General features: G+C 39.0%; 1 protein-coding gene across 1 annotated transcript; it reads left to right on the top strand.

Moving 5' to 3' along the window:
- The first annotated feature begins 918 nt into the window (after window positions 1–918).
- spats2 (spermatogenesis associated serine rich 2) lies at window positions 919–20549 on the top strand. The gene is made up of 13 exons (XM_031735909.2): window positions 919–1041; window positions 3371–3651; window positions 6030–6109; window positions 7534–7642; window positions 8143–8192; window positions 8484–8706; window positions 9527–9706; window positions 9857–9992; window positions 12390–12448; window positions 15425–15534; window positions 15776–15878; window positions 17964–18112; window positions 18196–20549. The coding sequence occupies exons 2-13, from the start codon at window positions 3627–3629 to the stop codon at window positions 18454–18456; spliced, it is 1485 nt and encodes a 494-aa protein (XP_031591769.1). The 5' UTR covers window positions 919–1041; window positions 3371–3626; the 3' UTR covers window positions 18457–20549.
- The last annotated feature ends 66 nt before the right edge of the window (window positions 20550–20615 follow it).

The raw sequence follows: 20615 nt of genomic DNA, 5'->3' as shown, positions 1-20615 counted from the left end.
ATAGATTATTAAACACTTGTATGGCAGAGCTGCCATAAATTAGTCAATTGTTCACTTCGTTGATTAAAAGAAGAAAGAGTTCTGAGTTATTTTCATGCAAAGTATAAAAATATTCTTTGGCACCACAAATGCCATTTCACTATGTATTATTCTGTAACACCAGGGTTAGAGAGCCAGACAGAATTGGAATTTATTAGCTCAGGTAACAATTGTTTCATCCACTGATCGAAAGGACCCTGGATGTGCCTGTAAAACTTTTAATTATTCTTCTATTTATTTTGTTTACTATTTTATTATGTTGTTTTGACATAAGCCTGGGCTTCACATAATTACAATGTTCTGGGGGGAAATTAGTCTGAAATATTTTAAAGTTTCACTTTTAATTTGGCACTTTTTCTTAAATCCATTGTATCTAATTATTTTGAACAATAACCAGAAAATACATGAGTTTATTCACTGATGCAGTTCCATGCAAATGTAAAAAGAAATGCGGTAAAAAAGGGAAGGGGACCTCATTGGGGCACCTTCCCTTTTTTGCTACATTGCTGTAAACACTGTAAAATTACTGTTAACAAAGGTTATCATAGCTTATCATATTTTTTTAAGTTATCATATATAACTAAAACTAACCTAAAAACTAAATTATTAGATAATAACTCAGCATTTTTATTTACAAAGGAAATCCTACATACCTTTTACGAAAGTAAACCTAAATATTCTTATAGAACAAAAACTACATTAAAGAAAGCGAGTCGATCTTGCAAACAAACTACAAAAAAAAACAGCAACAAAAACGTAAAGCGAAATAATACAAAAAATATTAATCCGAAAACACAAAACTACAGTAACTATGCTGTAGTACATTTCACATCCTGTTTGAATGTTAAAAGGGGCGTTCTTTCGATCCAACCTGGCAACCCGGAGGAGTCTGGTCGAGGAAAATATTGCCCACAGCAGACTACTTGGCATTACAGACGGCTGGTGGTGGGAGCTCCGGACACTCGTTTCCAGAAGCTACTGTTCACTTGCTGCCGCCAACAAGTACGTATTCTTGATTTTTAGACTATATTTTTGTGTTATTAGACTGAAAAAAAAAATGCTCTAACAGCAGCAGAGTATTTAACGCTAAAGTTAAGTAGCCGAGTGATGGCTAGCCTTACAGCACAAACCTGACTAATAAAAGCCAAGCGGTCTGCTAGCTGCGCGCTAACGTTAGCCAAAGCGGCATTCAGAGGTCCCTCCAGAGAGGGGTTGTTTGTCTGATGTGCTGCATTTAGCTATGCATACATTCTCCGTGTTTTGGGGGGAGGCTAATTTAATGCGACAGGGAATTTTTTTGCGGTCAGTGAGGCAGAGCCCTGCAGAGATGCTATAAACGTTAGGTAATGTTAGCACGCTAACGGTAACGTAACCTCCGGACTTCAGCCAAATACGTGCAGTGAGCTGCTCTCCGATGAAAGACTGGACCGAGACCCCCATTGTGCAAGTTGCTTTCAGTCAGGAGTTTGCAAAAATGTGTAGATATTCTTTAAAAAGCGAACGATTAAAACAGTGACGTTACATAACAGGCGGATTGAGCGGATCGTTCCGCTACAATAAACACGAAGTTCAGGGTTTTTTTGGCCGATCTTTGTCGTGGAGGTCCTTTCACAAAAGATGGGGATGTTTTTGGGGGGGTTGTGGGGAAGCCTTTCCGCTTCTGTAGCGATCCTTATTATTCAGGCTTTGAGCTTGAATATAATGCAAGATGCTAGTTAAGATGCAGCAACGGATGAGGGGGTATTTATATATCTCTCTGATTAGCCAGCTACACTTAACGCCTTATAATTAAGGGAGGTAGTCTAGGTTTTCTAGTCATGCCCGACAGGTTTAATTAACTGTGAACCTAGCGATCACTGGCTTCTCTGGCAGGAATTTAACAGAGATTAAATTACAGCCCCCCCCAACAAACAAAAAACTACCTGATGATTGGATTGTTTGTATGTTGTTTATCAGTGCTTTTCCTCTTAAATCTGCCACACACACACGTACCGTCCTTAAAGCCCAAACTTTTCTGCGTCATGAGTGCTGCGTTGGCATTTTCTTCTTAATGGCATCACTCAACAGGAGTGCACCTGGCACTCTTGAACGCTGGAGAACCATCCCTCTTGATAAACACAGTACATCTCGGTGCCTTTGCATGAGTGGCTCGTGCAGTGTCACTTGTTGATCGTGCGTACATATGTGAGTTTGACGTCTGTAAAGGTGTGGTGGAACTGGGACTATGGCATGCCAAGTCCTAATCAAGAGGGTGTTGGCTTCTACAGCCTTTTAAGTTTCCGTTTCTGGTGAACCAGGATCAGAAAGGGAAACCTATAAGATACAAACAGCTGGGCCATAAAACTGGATCCAGACTACTGGAGGTGTGGCTGAAGCAATTTTAAGGCTAGAGTTGGCATAATTAAATAAAGTTCAAATAAAGCAGTAGTGAGATGGGCAAGAGAATGTGTCTGCTATATTGATTACTAAGCATGATGACTGTAAAATTTCCAAGTGTGTAATAGGGACTTGCAGTTGCTCTTTTTCCTCACAATGAAGGAAATTGCAAAATTGTACTTTCAGTAGTTTTGTCTAAATTAAGAACCCATGTCATTATACCAAAACCAAACGTTATGTAATTTCTGACATCACCGACTCTTATTCTTCCTGTTTAATTTCCAGTAAAGAAAATAAGTTGTAAAAGTGTCCAAAGGTAAAAAAAAAAAAAAAAAAAAAAAAAACTTCATTTCAGACCCAGTGTAGCCATCATAGAGGCTGACAGAAAAACTTAGAATATTCAAAGTAGTTTTAAATCACACACACAAATTTATTTTTTTTAATAAACTTTCAGATATTTGCACGCAGTCGTCACCAGCCCAATCAAAGGCCTGCACACTGCAACACCATTGCCAGCACAGCATTATCACCCACCACTGTAGACAACCGAGAAAAAGGAAATACCCCTAAAAATGTGTTACTCTGAAGCCCTGCTAACTTTTTCTTCCCAACTATATGCAGCTTTTCTGCCAAGGACAATATGAGCTGCAGATTTATTTTTTATTTTTTTCGAGGACACTCCGCCAGACAGACAATAATTTATTGAAATCTGTTTTTCATTCATATTTCATAGCCAGAGGAAATGGATTTCGTTTGCATTCTTTTTTTTTTTCTCAGATCATACAAAAAGGAAGGGTGGTATCTGTGCATTTTTACTTGGTACAGCATGACCACAGTTGGGTTTTTTTTTTAATGTATTTTTTTTTCTTCCTACATTTAGATACTGACACAAAAGCACTTCTTTATCGCTAGTTCTGAGTTGTTCTTTTTTCCTTCTTTTTCTTTCATTCCACAGATTTAGTGAGGGTAGAGAAAAGGGGAAAACCCAAATCTTTGACTGAATGGTGACGGTCTGGATCTGAACCTTTGTTCTTCCAACCCTTCTGCCAGCTCTGAGCCTCATTGACCTCTTCTCTTCCGAGAGCAACTCCAACTGAAAGTTTTGTCACATTTGGACCCGTTAGCTGTACATCAGCTTGAATATATTTGAAGGACTATACACTGCAGAAAATAAACAGCAGAGATTTTCTTGGATACTTCTGTGTGACAACATGGCAAAGAAAAACAGCCAAAGAGGTAAGGGTGAAGACAAAATATAAATGTAATACAATGTAATTTATTGTAAAGTACTTGGAAAGTTCTTGATTTAATCACATATCTTTATAGTTTGCTTCCAAGGAACTAGACTTTGTCATTTATTTTAAAGTGGTTTTCAGGAAGAGTTTTCCAGGCTTTCTGAAGGTCTTTCAAAGTTTTTCTTTGGACATTGACTGCTTTTTCACCCATTTTCAGTCAAGTCTTTCTACCTGATAATTTTCAGAGGAATGATTTGTTTGTTTTTCAAGCCACTTAACACTGTCATATGAATTGAGCATTAAAAAGGTGCCTATCTCAAAGGAGGAACCAGTGTTGTGTCCACATATAACAGAAGGTTTGCAAAGAACCAATTTTATATTGCATCTTTAGGCACTTTTTTACTAGTAGCCTGTTGCAAAAGCACATCATTTGTTCCCATTTGTTTAGTTCAATCCTTGAAAAATGCCCAAGATAACAGTTTGACAGATTTAAGATGATGTTTTTGCACCACCAAGGTGATTTTGTGCTATTAGCTGAAATCTTGGCATATCTCAGTGTGGAGTGTATCCTTAGAAAAAGATTTTTTTTTAACTTAAGGAAACTTGAGAACTGGATGTCAAAAGAAGTGGGAGGCCTTAAAAAAATCTATCTACAGCAGATGAACAATATCATCGACATAAATGGTCTCAGTAGAAGGGTGGCTGTTAAGAAGCCATTCTTAAGGAAGGAAAATGGCAGAGAAACAGCTGAGATATAGCAAATTACACATGTCTCATGGGTCTTATGCACTGATGAATCCAAATTTGAAATTTTTGGTTCAACTGATCATCATTAGCCATCTGTAAAACACAATGGAGGTTCTGTAATGTTTTGGGGCTACATTTCAGACAGTGGTGTTGGGGACCTTGTCAAAATTGGAATGCAGAAAAGTACAATCAAATTTTGAAACATCATACAATACCGTCTGGAAAGCATCTGATTGGTAGTACCTTCGTTCTTCATGAACACAATGATCCCAAACACGCTGCCAATGCTGTAAAAGCATACTTGGATACAAAAACAGTCATTGCTGGCCTCCCCAACCCCGTACCTCAACATTATTGAAGCAGTGTGGAATCTATTTGATAGAGAACTGATCACAACATCCAAACAAGAGCTTTGTCTTTCATGAAGCCTGGATAACTGTTCCTGAAGATGACTTTAAAAAAAAATAAAAATACAAGAAACCTTCTCTAAAAGAGTTCAGACTGTGTTACACAATAAAGGTGGTCATGCTAATGCTGACTTTCTCTCAGTATGATATAGCCTTATGTACTGCATTTCCATGTACCTGTTTCAACAAATTGCTATCCCCATTTCCCTAGCAAAAAATAAAGACATGAAGGATGGTGCAAGACTTTTGCACAATACTGTATCTCTATATGGTGCACAAGAATTGAGTTACAGATAGGTCACAGCAATAAATTATTCAACAAATAAATGTGTGCATGATTGTTTTCAGCTGGAATCTAATGGAGTTGTCCTGAAAGTACGTGCAGATGGCTGTACTTTTACAGCGAATTGGAGCTGTGGATATTTACAGTGACATTAACCTACTTCCATGCACGAGAAAAACAACTTTTACAAGGGCTCAGCAGTTTCCTCTCTTGTGTCTTTCAATGGCCAGAGATTAACTGTGGACTTCACTCTGACTCTTCGCATTCAGCTGAAGGCCTTTGTTTATCATTTTAAAGATTAGTGTCATCTGACCTTACAGGAAGAGATCTCATTTTACCTTGACTCAGCTGCTTGTCTCAATGAGCCAGATTTATTCTCCTCCTGCTAGAAGAAACTCTGAAGTTTTTCCTTCTTGAAAGAATGTCTTTTTGGATGCTATCATTGGTTATTAGTCATTAAAATGAGATCCGTGTTCCAGACAGTTCAGGCACAGATGTGATGAAGTCTTCTCTTTTTTTCTTTTTCTTTTTTCTTTTTTTAAGCGCTTCCTTTGTGCTTGTATCTGAAGTGGTTGTGCTTACATGCTTAAATAACACATCGTTCCACCTCCGCAGTCCTGTGAGGCTGGCATCTTCATTTTTCACATTTGTTTATTTGCATACAGGAAGCAAAATCTATTTTCTCAATTTCAGTTGTAAATACTTTGTTTTTTTCCTCGTGTAGATTAACATGTCACGTCACATGTCTGTTTCACAAGCATAATTCTGCCGCTGAAACCTGATTAGTATTCATAAAGGTGGCCAGCAACTTTTTTTTTCAAGGAAATCTCTGAAGATGTCTGCTGGTGGTTTTGTTTTGCAAATGATGCTCTACAGAGGTTTGCAAATACAATTGAAGGGCTAAATGGACAATGCAGTTGAGTTTCTGCTATATTTTTCCAGATACATCCGGAGTGGTGTTTGATACCCGTTCAAAAATGGTCATGTCCCAGGGTGGAACGGCTGAGAGGATGAAGGAGAAGGTAAGAAATTTACACACTCTTCATGATTGGTGCTGCACTTTTGTATTTTTTGTTTGTTTTTGGAGGCCTTAATCGGAAACATTAAGTCGCGAAATATGTGTTATCATTGTGGATATTAAGATTAGAATGAAATTATAAAAGAAGAGTAACAAAAAATATATTCATTGCTGGAATTGCTTTTTTTTTTTTTTTTTTCCAGCAAGAATCAGCACAATAATTGAACAAAATTAGGAGCTTTATATTAATTTAAAGATAATGTACACTGCATAAAAGCTCAACTGAAACAAAATGCAAATACCTGAGTAAACATATCTGTAGACTTGCATGTGAGTCAGTGCTGTGAGCTTGACGTTACTGCCTTGCAGTGCGTCAAAAATGGCATGTCAACATTGATAAATAGAACTGATAATGTTGGAGGCATGATTTTGATAGATTGTACTATCTGAAACTGGTTCTCGATTTCCATCTCTAATCATTGGATTCTTATCTCCTGCCAAAGTTTGATGCTCCTAAAGCTTGGCGTTCAGTTTCATTTACTGTGAGATGTGTACAGCAGGTTCCTGGAAAGTAGTTTTTTGGCGACAGTAAACATGAGAGGGCAAATTGTCAGAGCATGATTTATGTTGAAGTGGAGCAAAAATCAGATTCACCAGCTTAACAGATATCTTATCTTGAAAAAATGAGGGCTATATAGGTATGTATCACTTAATCCCATGCCAGGAAGAGTCTTTAAATCTGTTAAACTGTAATTTAACAGTTCTGGGGAAGTACGGAGTTTTACAACCATGAGAATTGTATATAGGATCCCAAAAATTATTTTAAATGTATATGTTTTTTATATTAAATGGTGAAAAGCAAAAATATTTCATTGAAGTGTTCTTTGTGGTATTGGTTTAGCAAGGTGCTGGAAACATTCCTTACAGGTTTTGGTCCATATCAGCATGATGGCGTCACAAAGATTCTGGTGTTTCTTTGGATTTACATCAATGATTTAGTTATGCTGACTGTGGGTTTTTTGACTGCAGTGAACTAATTGTCATGTTGAAGAAACCAGTTTCAGATGATTCCAGGAACCATCAACAACCAACCACACCACATTCACACATTCACCACACTTCTCCTAAGTCACCTTTCTTGCCTCATTCTGATGCTCAGTTTAAACTTCAACAGGTTGTCTTGACCTTGTCTACATGTATCATATGATTGTCTGATTATATAGTTGCGTTAACTAAAGTAGCCATGGAGTATCATTATTTCACTGACCAAAATGAAAGCTTTGTATATTTCTACATTAATAGTGTATTATTAAGAGTATGCATTCATGTTAAGTAAGAGCTACAGCCAGCTCTTACATAAAGTGAATTTACAGTAAATGTTTGAGGGCCCTTATGCTTGTCAATGCTAATGTTCCTTATGCTTCACAGATCAGTGCCGTCAGAGCGGTTGTCCCCAACAAAAGCAACAATGAGATTGTTCTGGTGTTACAGCATTTTGAGAACTGCGTCGATAAGGCCGTGCAGGCTTTTTTAGAAGGTATGAGGACACAGAATCTCTGAAAGTTACTGTGATTACAGGATATTTCTGTGAAAGTGAATTGTAATTTGGTATTTAATGGAGCTGACTTCACTCACTCCACAAGTAGAGTTGTGTTTACATACACAGGTCGTGGCCATGAGTGCCATGATAATTCTATGCCTTTTAATGATTTCTTTGAACTGTCCTATATTTGAGGTGTACATGTTAACATGTACACTGCACACTTTTTTTGTCGTTAACCTTAAACTTTTTTCACCATCATGCCTGCCATGCTTTGCATTCTGTAGTTGCATATCATTTGCATGCTTTTGGTTTGGCAGGTTTAATTATAGCAAAGGAGCGTTGTGTGTCTACGTCAGACTACTCTTTTGTTTCCTTAGTTAGCAGTGTCTAAACAATGCCTCGAGGCATTCATATGTTCAGATGGTATTACAAGATTTTCAATCTGCCATGTGTCAACGTGTACCTTCGTCATCATTGTTTGGTTTACACCGCAGGCAGTGCAGTTGAGATCCTGAAGGAGTGGAATGTCACTGGAAAAAAGAAGGTGAGAACCACAAAGCCTCCGTCTTAAACATCTCTTTGTTGAGTTGGCATATTTATGTCACTGTTTCTTAGTAAAAGATTTAGTTTCAAATCATTCAAGACATTTTAATCTGCTCTCATTGGTTCTAAAACGCATGGATTTGTATAGTAAATTCTTCTGCCAAAAGCTTTTTCATTTTCATTTAAAGGATAGCTTTCCCTTTTGTGCATGCTCTGAATTAGTTGATGTCACTGCACTGAATGTAAAAAGATGATAAACAAAGAAGGCTGACACTGATATTCTACTGTTCAGCCCAAGAAGAAAAAGAAGCCCAAACCTCAGCCAGAGGCCCCAGCAGAACCTGCTCCACCTGAGGCCACATCACCCGAGGAGGGCAAGGACGAGCTCAATGGCTTTCATGCCAACGGCTCAGTAATGGACGGAGAGTCTCTTGATTCGCTGAGTGAACACTTGGACTCTGCTTCCCTGGATGCAGCCGAGCTGGACTCTGAACCTGCTACATCCGAAACCACCGGTAAATGCAACTGTTCAGCTAAAATGTTATGGATGGATAGAGTAATTTATGGCTATGCAAATTGCTGCTCTTACAACCTGCCCCTTATTTAACCTTTTAAAGTAAATCTGTTCCTGGACAAATATTTTTGTTATAGGACGTAACTGCAGGAAGGTCACCTTAAGTGAGCTAAGGACACAGTGTGAAAGTCCCGTTAGATTTTTATCAATGAAACTTGTCCACAAAGTAGAGCAGAGCCTGTAGCCACATGCTACAGAGTTATTAAGGAGAGTTATTTATTACTTAACCTGAAGAAATTAATCTGGTGTTATCTAATCAAAATCAAAGTTCAGTGGGGAAATGTGTACTTATAATCTTAGTGGTTTAAAAATGTCCTCCTGAAACATGTGACTAGGCAGTTTTTTTGGTGGGAAGTTAACTTTTAAAGTGAACCCAGCAGATGATCTGCTGACTTAGCCTGAGTGGGCAACTTGCTATATATTTTATTTATGGTTTACCCACAAGGCCCATTTGACTGTTTCCGTGTGCTGGTCGTTAGTACAAATGCAAATAAATCTTAAAAAGATCATTCTTAATCAAATTATATCCAGAGGTTTTTCAGTGTGCTTTGGTGAATGCCATCCCTCATTTCCCTTCATGAAGATGGAAACCAACCAAAACATGCTCAAATGCTGTCTGAAACTAGTGCAGCAAGTGCTACAAGCGTGCTACAAATAGAAAATACCAAGAACCTTGTCCCTAATAGATTCTGCTTCTTCACATGAGGTTAGTTTTATAATTATTTACTTTGTGTCCTGACAAGTACTTTGTCTTCTCACAGGTGCAGAAGCAGAAAGTCAAGGTAGTGCTCCAAGTCCTATCTCTCAGCCAGGAGGAAGAAATCACCAGGCTCCCAGAGGCAATAAGTCACGACAAAGGCCAAACTCAAATTCACATCATCCCCCTGCCTCATTAGCATCCAACACAGATGAGCAAGGATCATCAGGAGTAAAGAAGATGGGTTAGACATGGCTCTTATTTCCAGAAGCCCATTTTATTCTATCCATATTGTTTCTTTGTGCCTCACAACGAAGGGCAAAGGTAACCTGAAAACAAATGTGTCATAGCCCCAAAACTCTTGCTTAACTCTTCCTTATTCTCTCCTTCTCAGCTTCCAACATTGACCGCTCTGTGAAGGACCTGCAGAGATGTACTGCATCACTGACTCGCTACAGGATGGTGGTCAAGGAGGAGATGGACTCCTCAGTAAAGAGGATGAAGCAGACATTTGCTGAACTACAGAGCTGGTATGGGAATTCATTTTAAATCTGCCGTGTGTGTGTGTGTGTGTGTGTGTGTGTGTGTGTGTGTGTGTGGATAGATAGATAACACGACTTCCAAAAAACATAAAGCTAGTCTGCAGGTCTCTACAGATGTCTCAGTTAGTTTGATCTAAAATTAGTGTCTGAAGTTGTAAAAACACTGCTCTTAATTTTGTGTGAACTTCTTTAAACTTTGTCTTGCTAAACAGGACCCACAGTGTTTAAAAAAAAAAAAAAAAAAAAAAAAAAAAAGTAAGTAGAAACAAATCAGGAAATAATTTTCACTCCTGTGACTGTGTCAACAAGCCTCTATATCCGTAAGACAACTCTGAAAGAATTTTGAATCTGTGAGTCTAAATAGACCGTGACGAGAGATGCATTAAGAAAAAATTTGTTTCAGAAAAGCAAAGAAGAATGTAAAAATAGGTTTTTGTTCCAATTTCATTTCTCAGATTTGTGCTGCATGTTCAGTAAAGTAGTGCAGGCATTATTGCATTTTTTTTTTTATAGGTGCTGCTCTGCCATCAGTTACCTTTGTCCTTCGTGGTGGTGCAACTTTGCATAATAGTAAAAGAGGTCCATGTGTTGAACCTTGGATTGCTTTCATAGAGCCTCATGTGTATGCAGAATAAAAATGACTAATTTAGAACACTTTATTAAAGATAATAACAAACTAAATATTTTACATATTATTTCCTTGTAGTAATTTGTCTTTAATCCCTGGATTTAGACTTGCAGTTGAATATTTTTAACATTAGGCATACAGTTCATGTTAACAGGATTTACAAACCAGTTTAAGTGTCCATTTTTTGTGGTTTCTCTACTTTAGGGTGTTCTTTAAATGGCTTACAAACTTCATAGGTACTGCTGGACTGGACAAGAAGGAAAAATCCATGTCTGTTAAGCCTCCGATAATTCGGCTGGATAAGATGACTGTAGTGATCATTCTTATGAGACTTTACTAAATGCTGAAGTAGCTGGAAGTAGATTAGGAGCTCACTAATAACTAAGTGGTTGAAGATTATCTGGGTTTAGTCCAAGCTGGCAATTACAGAGTATTGTCTACAAAACCTCAGCTTATTAGGTCTAACTCGGCAAAGCAAAAAGATTAACCGAAACATTTGCACGTTGATAAAGTGTTTTCCTTATAAATTCTCATAGAGCGCTGCCATTGTTCATCTTTCAAGAGCTGAAACCTGATGCTGTGGTTGACTGTGAGGATATCCATTCAGCTCCACTCTTGGCTCCAGACCACTGGTGCACTGGCTTATAAAACTTTTAACACTTATTCACTTTAACAAAGATAAAAGACAGATCGGTTTGTTATTGTTCAACACCCACAACTCTTAAGAGGCTCTTACTTCACTTCTGTGAGTAAGACTTCCACTTCTGTGAAACACTCATGAAAGAATTTTTGTTTTATTGTCAGTAATATAGAAGATTGTATTGAGGCAGCCAGTATAAAAGCAGGTAGTTGGTTATTGTCGAAAATGGATGCTAAGCACCGCTGTGTCATGTTTCAGCTTTTTAGAAAGAAAAGCTACATTGTTGCTTTCTTTTATTTGTAATCTGTGAACAACCTTCAGATGAGAAACAAAACTGAGGCGGTATAGTTAGATTTACAAGTGAGGACAAGAAGTTAATTTCCATATTTGCTTTGTGCGTTTTATTTGATACCATCTATCATCATTACTCAGACACTCAGAGTTTGCCATGGGTGTAGTCTAATTCTCGTTAGTATCTCACAGCAACCTTTGAGGCATACAAGATGGCCATCTACGTAACAGCTGACTTTATAATGCTACAGAGAACGGAGCAAGATGTCCTGAGTGTAAAGCTCAAACTCCAGTAAATGTGTTATCCCACCAAAACTGAAGCGTTTATGCTAAGGCTCCCAGCAACTGTGTTCTCAGGTTCTCAGGTTCGGGTTATTTGTTGTCTAGCAAGATTACTCAGTCGTGAACAGATTTACATGGATATTTTCCCAGAGGTGGAGCTTTGTCCAGCTTAGAAGTAATTAACTTTTGGAGTTGATCTGGATCCAGGAATTTTAGCAACAATTCTTCCCCATGAGAGGAGTCAAAATTGTGCATTTCCTTTGGTGTCTCTATAAATGTAAGCTGAATTAAAATAATAAAAATAGACACATCATGTTGATGTTCTTAAAATATTAAACTAATCAATATTCCAATATCCTTCTGGGTTCAGAAGGCTTCATTTGTGCATGGTGTGGAGGGAATTTTCAGCCTTGGCAGAAGTCTGCTGTCCCCATTGGTCTAACCATATTGGTATTTTTCTGCAATTTTAGTGCAAAGTCGGCATGCACAATCTTGCTTCAGAGACGATTCAAGAAAATTTACCCTCTTTTCTTTATTTTTCTAGTTTAATGGACAGAGAGGTGACTCTGCTGGGGGAAATGGACAAAGTGAAAGCTGAGGCCAGTAAGTATTGTATTTTCCACTATGCTTGTCACATACCACCCTGCAGCTGCTTGTGTTCTTCTCATGATATGATCACCTGACTCAAAGGCCCTGAGACTCTGACCTAAATCACTTCTGGAGGTTGTAAAAGAAATCTTATGGAACAGCAAGTCCCAGTTTCTTCAAAACTGCAGTGTTGCCTTAAGGTCCTGATACACCTAGAGCGTGTGTGCGCGTGTGCGTGTGACATGACAGTGTAGGCCTGATATTTGTACAACTAGGCCATTCTCTCTTATTCTGTCCTCTCAGTGTAGAGTGTTGTGTGTTCCAGGCCTGGAAAAAGTGAATAGTGTCAGGTGTCAAGGGAGACTCAATGCTGTCTTTGTGCAAGGCGTGTGGTGAATTGAGAGGAAAGCAAAGAAACTCTAGTCCTCCTTCAATGTTACAAAAGCCAGGTTTTCTCAAAAGTTACTTTACTCTAAGAATCTCTTCCTTCAGGAGAAAGTGAAACAACTGATAACATATATGTATATTTATTTTAGATTATATATGTTTCAAAAAGAGGAAAAAATAAGTATTTGTTAAACCTCTTTCCTGGCTGTGGGACTGTATCAGTAGTGCTAAGAACCAATGGGTACTTTGAAAATATATTGAAGTTATAATGTATTTATACTGATCAGATGTCCTCTGTAAGATTAGTCTGAGTGGGACATGTCATGCTTGTTGAAAACACAGGTGTATGATTGTTGCTTTTACAGCCATGATTGGACACGAAGGAGGGAGAAAAAGACTTGTATCAATTGACTAAGTAGCGAGAGCAAGTGACTAAGGATAGAGATGGAAATGTGCTAACGAGTGAACAGACTATGTTGAGAAGATGGAAGGACTTTGAAGACCTTCTGAATGAAGAAATAGACAGAGGAGGATGGATGGAGGAAAGTTAGGTAAGAGTTCAGATGAGAATGAAGTGAGGGCAGCCACGAAGTGGATGATGAGTGGAAGCTGGATCAGGCGATATACCTGTGGAGGTATGGAGATATCTAGGAGAAAGGGGCTATGGACTTAGTAGATAACAGGTTAACAGAATCTTGGAGAGTGAGAGAATGCCTGGGGAATGGAACTGTACTGGTACTGATTTTCAAGAACAAGGGTGATGTGCAGAACAGTAATAACTACAGAGGGATAAAACTGATGAGCCGTACCACAAAGATGTGGGATAGAATTTTTGAAGTTAGATTAAGTAGACTGGTGACAATTAGCGAGGAGCAGTATGGCTTCATCCTGAGAAAGGGCAGTACAGATGCAATGTTTGCACTGTCTTTGTGGATCTAGAGAAAGCTGGTGCCAAGAGAGGAACAATGGTACTGCTTCAGAAAGCCAGGAGTGGCAGAAGTGTATGTGAGGCTGGTGCAGGACATGTATGAGAACAGTGGGACAGAGGTTAAGTGTGCAGTAGAAGTGACAGATGTGTTTGAGGTGGAGGTGGAAGAGAGCCTGGAGAGGTGTAGGTATGCGTTTTCAGCCTATGCTTTGGAGAAAAGAGAAATGAAAGTTATTAGATGTAGTTAAGATACAATGAGCAGAGATGGACAAGTTTAAGTACCTGTAATGAGTCATTCAAAGCAATGAACAGGGTGGACTGGATGAAGTAGGTAGAGAAGAATGTCAGAGGTGATTTGTGACAGAAGTATAGCAGAAAGAGTGAAGGAGAATGTTAAAGAGATGGTAGTGAACATCTGCTATGATTTATGGCACTAACCAGTGGCAGCGCTTAAGATTTTCACTGATAGTGACCACCAGGTTGGGCAGATTGAGCAGTTTGGAGAGAAAATTAGAGAAGCAAGGCTAAGATTGTTTAAGCATGTTCAGAGGAGGGATAATAGATATATTGGGGAAAAGGATGTTCAATATGGAGCTGCCAAACAACAGAAAAGGAGACGGTACTGAGAAATTTTATGTTTGGTGAAGATATGAAGAGATACCTTCAGAGGTATGTTATTTTTCTCACAGAAGATAATGCTGGGGGGTGAGATGGACGCAGATAGTCCAGTTGATAAAATAAGAAGCTGTATTAGTGCAGAAGCTCAGAGATTTAGACCAGCGTTTATTTAGAGTGAGTGGAGATGAGATGTGAGTGGTGACACCTATTGTTAAAGACAGTATTGCAGGTGAATACTGCCATACCTCAGCGCCAGTATGAATGGAATCAGGGTTGTGGTGAGGTCACAGTTGGCAGCCATCATAATGGGCCCTCAACTGAAATCGTTGTCATTTTCTTTGAACTGGGGACCAATTGCATATTTCTGCAGGGCGACCCATTATTCCAGTTTGAGCTTCATATTTTGTCCTTTGATTCTAGTAGAGCAGCTTTGGATGAGTCATTGTTCATTATCATCCCTTTTGTCTTATACTGCGCCCTGGTGCTGTCTCTCAGGTTATCATTCCCTGAAACAACCTGTTTTAGTTCCCATCCCTTCCTCTTTAAGATGCTGTTCTTTTAATTGGCTGCATTTCACAAACTGACGGAGTGATGAGTATTTAGGGGAAACTGAAAGGTTACTCTTTATTTTAAACTTAAGCAAAAGAAGAATGGGTTCATTTCAAATGTATTTTAAATTATTTTTACTTTTTAAAGAAAGGAAATTCTGTCTTGTCATTGCTTCCTAACACACAGGACAGTTTGTCTTTAAGAGAAGGCACAGTTTTTAAAGTAGTGGGTGGCCTCAGACTGTTTTTGTCCGCCAAATTTCCAAATTGGCTGCTGGACGTGTCTCACAGTAAGCGCTAATGTTGCCAACTTTGGACTGACTAACTGAAATTTTCCTCCTAATTTAAAGTTTAGAGTTTAACAGCTCAGAATCACTTTAGGTGCAGCTCTGTTTTTAAACTTTTGCTCAAATGTGTGGAAGACCTAATACAGGCAGACATTTGACTGCATAATAAAAACCCTCCTTAAATTCTTTCACATCTGTTCATATTTTTGCTGCTACGTTTCAGTGATGATCTTGGACGCCCGGCAGAAGAGAGCAGAGGAGCTCCGTCGGCTGACAGATAAGTCGGCATCCATGTCAGAGGAGCAGCTGACTGAACTGCGTGCAGATATCAAGGTACCTGCACAGCACAGCTGCTCCACTTTGATGCTGTCTTTCAGTATCTCAGAGTTTGACTTGGTGTTTTATTTCATAACCGACTGAATGGGAAATTGGTGTTTATTTTTAATTAATCTACAACTCAAGGCAGATTCTCCTACTTATGCATACAAAAGTAGAGATGAAAAGGACAAATTTTGAGACATAATGTGGGTGGGGTTTTTTCCCCACTTTTATTTATTCATGTATTTATTTGCAGCACTTTGTGAGTGAGCGTAAATACGATGAGGACCTTGGAAAAGCTCTAAGATTTACATTTGATCTTGAACCGCTGAAGACGAGCATCGGAGGGTTTGGATCAGGTACAGTCTCAAAGTCCTCTCATTTATTTCTCCTACTGACTTGTGTTTAACTATGCCTCACACTTGACTGGCACGCACCTTTCCTTAAATCACAAAATACAAGACCAGCAGGCTAGAAATGACTAATGCAGTAATGATTATAGTAAGGCAAGCATGCAGTACTAAATGAGCAGAGTGCTATTTTTATGGTTGGAAACTATAGTGGAGCAATAAGGAAGCTTTGATAATATTGTTAGCAACTCTGTTTATTAATTAACCTCTGAAGAGGAGGGTGTGAAGTTGGCTGTTATGAGGGAGAAAGAGGTTTGTGTGTGTTCTCTTTTTTTTTTTTTTTTTTTTTTTTTCTTTCTTTCTTTCTTTCTTTTTTAGTCTCTGTGTATTCGGACCAGTCTGCAGAAGCTGCAGTCCCATCATGTCAGACATTTGGTTTATTTATATTTTGCTCATGACTCTGCTAATAAGACCACTTGTTAGCAGTCTTATCTGACTCTAAAATCTTGACCCAAAGATTGTGATTTCATGCTATTTAAGGTTCTGACAATGCCTCTAATGTGGATCTGTCTAAAACAAGCTTTTAAGAACTCTATTGTATGCATTTACCACACGTTTTTTTTCTGCTTAGTGAGAAAGGTTGCTTGGTTTGCCATTTTTGACCATAGCCTATATTTATAGAGGGACATAGACACCATGACTTCACGCACAAGTTTTGGATTTCACCTTTTGAAGACTCAACATTGGTGTTTTTGCTACTGCCGTGTTTTGTGTTGTCAGAATTTGCCATATTTGGACCAGTGGGTACAGTGTTAAGTTGTCACCTTAGAGCCCAGTCACACAGGCCTGTGCAAGACCAGATGGTGACCACCCGACAACCTCTGGTAACTAGGAAACATGTATTGCCTAACTGGCTGGCAAGTGGTTGCTGTTGCTGGGTGAAATTAGTCAGAAAGAGGTGCTGCACTGAAAACCACCTCGTGACCACTTTGGTTGCTAGCAGTTTGTTGCAGTTTCACTGTGCAAATTGCAGTTTTTTGCAGTCACTGTAATTTGTATAACGTCTGTAAAACACTCCACAACTACTCGCTAATTGGTAGTGAAACTTTAAGAAGTTCAACAGCTGAATGTTCTCCCCAGAGAAAAGCAAAGGTTGCTCCTTATGAAACGTCTAGTTTGGAGATAAGGCAAAGCTTTTACTTTGAAGGTGAATGCTGCTGTTTCTCAATCGCGTTGCACTTTTTCCAAGTTTTACTAGAGCTCAGTGGAAAGTTTAGAGTGTTTGCAGACAAGCTGGAAATTCATCATGGCAATCTACTAGCAACTAAAATCATAGTAACCAGATTTTTAGTGAAGCCTCTTTCCAACTGTTTCCACCAATTGATAGCCTGCAACCACTCACTAATTGGGTTGGGAATACACTTTTTTTTTTTTTTTTTTTTTTTCCCCCTAGTAAGCAGTGGTCACTTGGGGCCACTGACCATTCATGCCTCTGTGACTGATGACTAAGGCTTGTAAGCTTTGTTAACAAGTTGTAGTCATAAACTGTACAAGTGCAATGCACTGGAACAGATCATTCATTGTTCAATTCGATGTTCATTAGTGTTACAGAGTTATAAATACTAGAATTTCACTCACCAAAATTAAGGCATAAACTTTTGGGTGTTTTTTTTGTTTGTTTGTTTGTTTGTTTTTTGTTTTTTTTAAACCTCACAGCAAAACATATTAATAATTAGATAAGCCATTAAAATACTCCAAAAAACAAACACAGTGGAGTGGTCCAGTTCAGTGACTGTCACTGGTGAAGGTGAGGCCCATTAGCTGCATTTTCCTGTTTTAAGACACACCTGTAAATGTAAGTCTCAGCAGTCTAAAAAAATGAGTCACTTTAAATATCTTTTGAAAGGGAAAACTATTAATAGAGCCCAAATAGTTTTTGTAACAGGGTGTAAATGTGCTTTTTGATGCTGCCATTGACTTAGTTTTAAGTAGCCATTAGAGGAAATGTAGATTTTGGCACTTCTGCATTTGCTTCATCTTTGAGCCCCAGAGGTTTCCGCTGAGTGTTGACTCACTATGGTGATTTTCTCACAGTTTACCACCCACGTACAGGCTACTCAAACCGATCCCGCTGTAGCTCCACATCATCTTCTGTCGCCAGCCCCACCCTGCCGGAGACGCCTGCTCCTACTCAGATCCAGAGCAACCACCCAAGTGAAACCCGTCCTCCACCAGCCAAACAGGTCAGCGGGAAAGCTGTAGTTTGTCAGACATTAGACCAAATGTTGGTTTACTTCACTGACAAACTTTAAACTCTCCCCCTCAGATTTTTCAAGGAAACAGGCGTACCTTCCATGGACAAGGTTATCACTCAGGTGGTCCGCGGTATAACGGTGGTTCCTACAATGACAGGAACGCTGGTCGTGCAAACCACCGCCATCAGAATGATGGTGCCTCCTCTGGGCCTACATCACAGCACTCTAGCAACTCAAGAGGTCCCTCGCATTCCTCCACATCCTCTCACAACCAAGACCGACCCTCTCACAATGGGCTTCCCCAAAGGGTTCCACGAACACATGGTCCTTGACATTTAAAAAACAAAAAATCACAAGCTCAATCAAACCCATCTACTAACCCTTGAACTCCTCCTTCTCTCCCCATACCCATCCCCAACCCTTCACCTCCTCCCCACCTACTAACTCCTTTTAATGAAGAATAGAATACAAGTTTACATATTTCCGTCAGTTGAGCTGTAGTGCCGCCTCGCCACATCAATCAATTCATCCTTCAAACTTGAAAAGCGCTCACTGTTCTGTAATCGCTCTTCCTCTTTCTTTTCTCGCTCCTGATGACGGTTAAGTTTCTATCTTTAGGCCCCTTTTGAGAGATCTTACTGTCATGCTATCGTCAGTCTCTGATATTAGTTTTTGCAGTTAAAGTAGACTGCCAGAGACTGACATGATTACCTGCAACAATTTGTGCACTATTGAAGTTGAACTCTTAGTACTTTCTATTTTTACTGTGGCTTTGTCAGCTCTCTGATTCGAACCTCAGATCTTATTATTCTGCTTGTCTCCCAGAACCATTTCAATGCCTTCACCACGGAAAGCGTTGTGAAAGTGTAAAAGCAGTTCTAGCATTAGCTGGGATTTCTGAAGAGTAGACATGCAATCAACACTACAGACTGTCATTGATCATTGCAAGGTAAAGAAAAAAGAGACATATCAAACTGTAATCCAGAGCTTTTTGTACGGCTGCTACAAACAGTAGGGAACTTGTTAACGCTAGGACTTGGCTGTATTGAGAGTAACACTGTGGACACAGATGTTGCCCTTTTTAAAGGAGCAGTTTAACATTTGTCAGTGCGCTTTCCCTCACTCTTTGCTCTGAGTTGATTAACACACGTGTACACTAAATATGAATCTGGCAGCTGATTAGATTAGCTTGGTGTGAAGGCTGCAGAAGGAGAGTAACGGCTTTGGCTGTCTTAATGTGACAAACTGCTCCTCTAAATTCACTAATTCACACGTTCTTTTCTGGGTTTTTGCACAAAACTGGGATTTTTCTGGGGGGTCGAGTTTGAGGCTAGCTGTTACTCATTTCTGGCTTTAATGCTGAACTGATTGGCTGCTGCTTTGTAGCTCCATATTTAATGCAAACACAAGTGTGTTATCTACCTTCTCATCTGACTCTGCATGGAGGTGATAAGTGCATATCCCAGTGTCAAATGTCAAACTACTCCTTTTTAATATTGCCTAAGGCAGTGATGTATCGCCCTCCCACTGGCCGCCGGAGTTTTCATGTGTGCTGTTTTTTGTTTTGTTTTTTCTTAGCTAGCTGTCCATTGTTTTATAACAAAGAGAGGGCTCATTACCTTTTGTAGAATAATGTTAAATATGTAAAAACTCTCAACAAAGGAAAACTCCTTTGTGGTGCACATGCTTTTTCATAGTTCTGAACATTTATTCACAGGCCGTTTGTTCTTTGTGTTTTTCTTGTTATATGCACACGAATGGCATATTAATGTCGTGCTTGCCTTTAGTCACAGACTTCACATTTGCCTTTCTAGAAACATGGATGTCTGCATCATGATGGCTTTGTAAACAGATGGTACTCAAAAAGCAGATATGTGATTTATGAATATGTGCAAAAACAAAGTGTAGGATCTATTCTTCCCCTTTTCCTCCTGACTGATATAGATATCAGCCATTCACTGATTTATGGATATTGGCATGTATGCTGTGTGATACGGAAACTCTTTCTTTTTTTTTTTCCTTTTTTTTTCTTTCTTTTTTTTAACAACATAATGCAGAAAAAAGATGCTTGGGGTACTAGAATTAAAAGTTTGTCCAGCAGTGTGACTCCATTGTTTACAAAACTCTCAGCAGTGCAGCAGGCACCGCTGAGAAGATGGAGGTGTGGAGTCGAGAAGTGTCTTCACATTAAGTTACTACCTAGTTTGTGAAATACATTACTGGAAACTTAATAATGACCCCAGTATTTTCAATTTCAGTAGATCCCATATTCTGTGTATGGTTATGACTGTGTGTGTGTGCTTATGTGTACGTGTGTGTATAGGGGGTATTGGCTGATATATCGATATCTAGCGTCAGTTGGCTCTTCTTTTTATATCCACTCTGTGCATCTGTGGAAGTAAAATTGAGTAAACTGATGAATTCATTGGAGGGTTGTATTGATTTCTTAGATCTTTTTTCTGCCAAGTAGCTGCTGCTGTTGGGGCTGAAT

The sequence above is a fragment of the Oreochromis aureus genome, linkage group 20 (genome assembly GCF_013358895.1).
Source record: "Oreochromis aureus strain Israel breed Guangdong linkage group 20, ZZ_aureus, whole genome shotgun sequence".
Taxonomy (NCBI): domain Eukaryota; kingdom Metazoa; phylum Chordata; class Actinopteri; order Cichliformes; family Cichlidae; genus Oreochromis; species Oreochromis aureus.
Note: the sequence above shows the minus strand (reverse complement) of the source record. Positions and strands in the feature narration are given on the sequence as shown.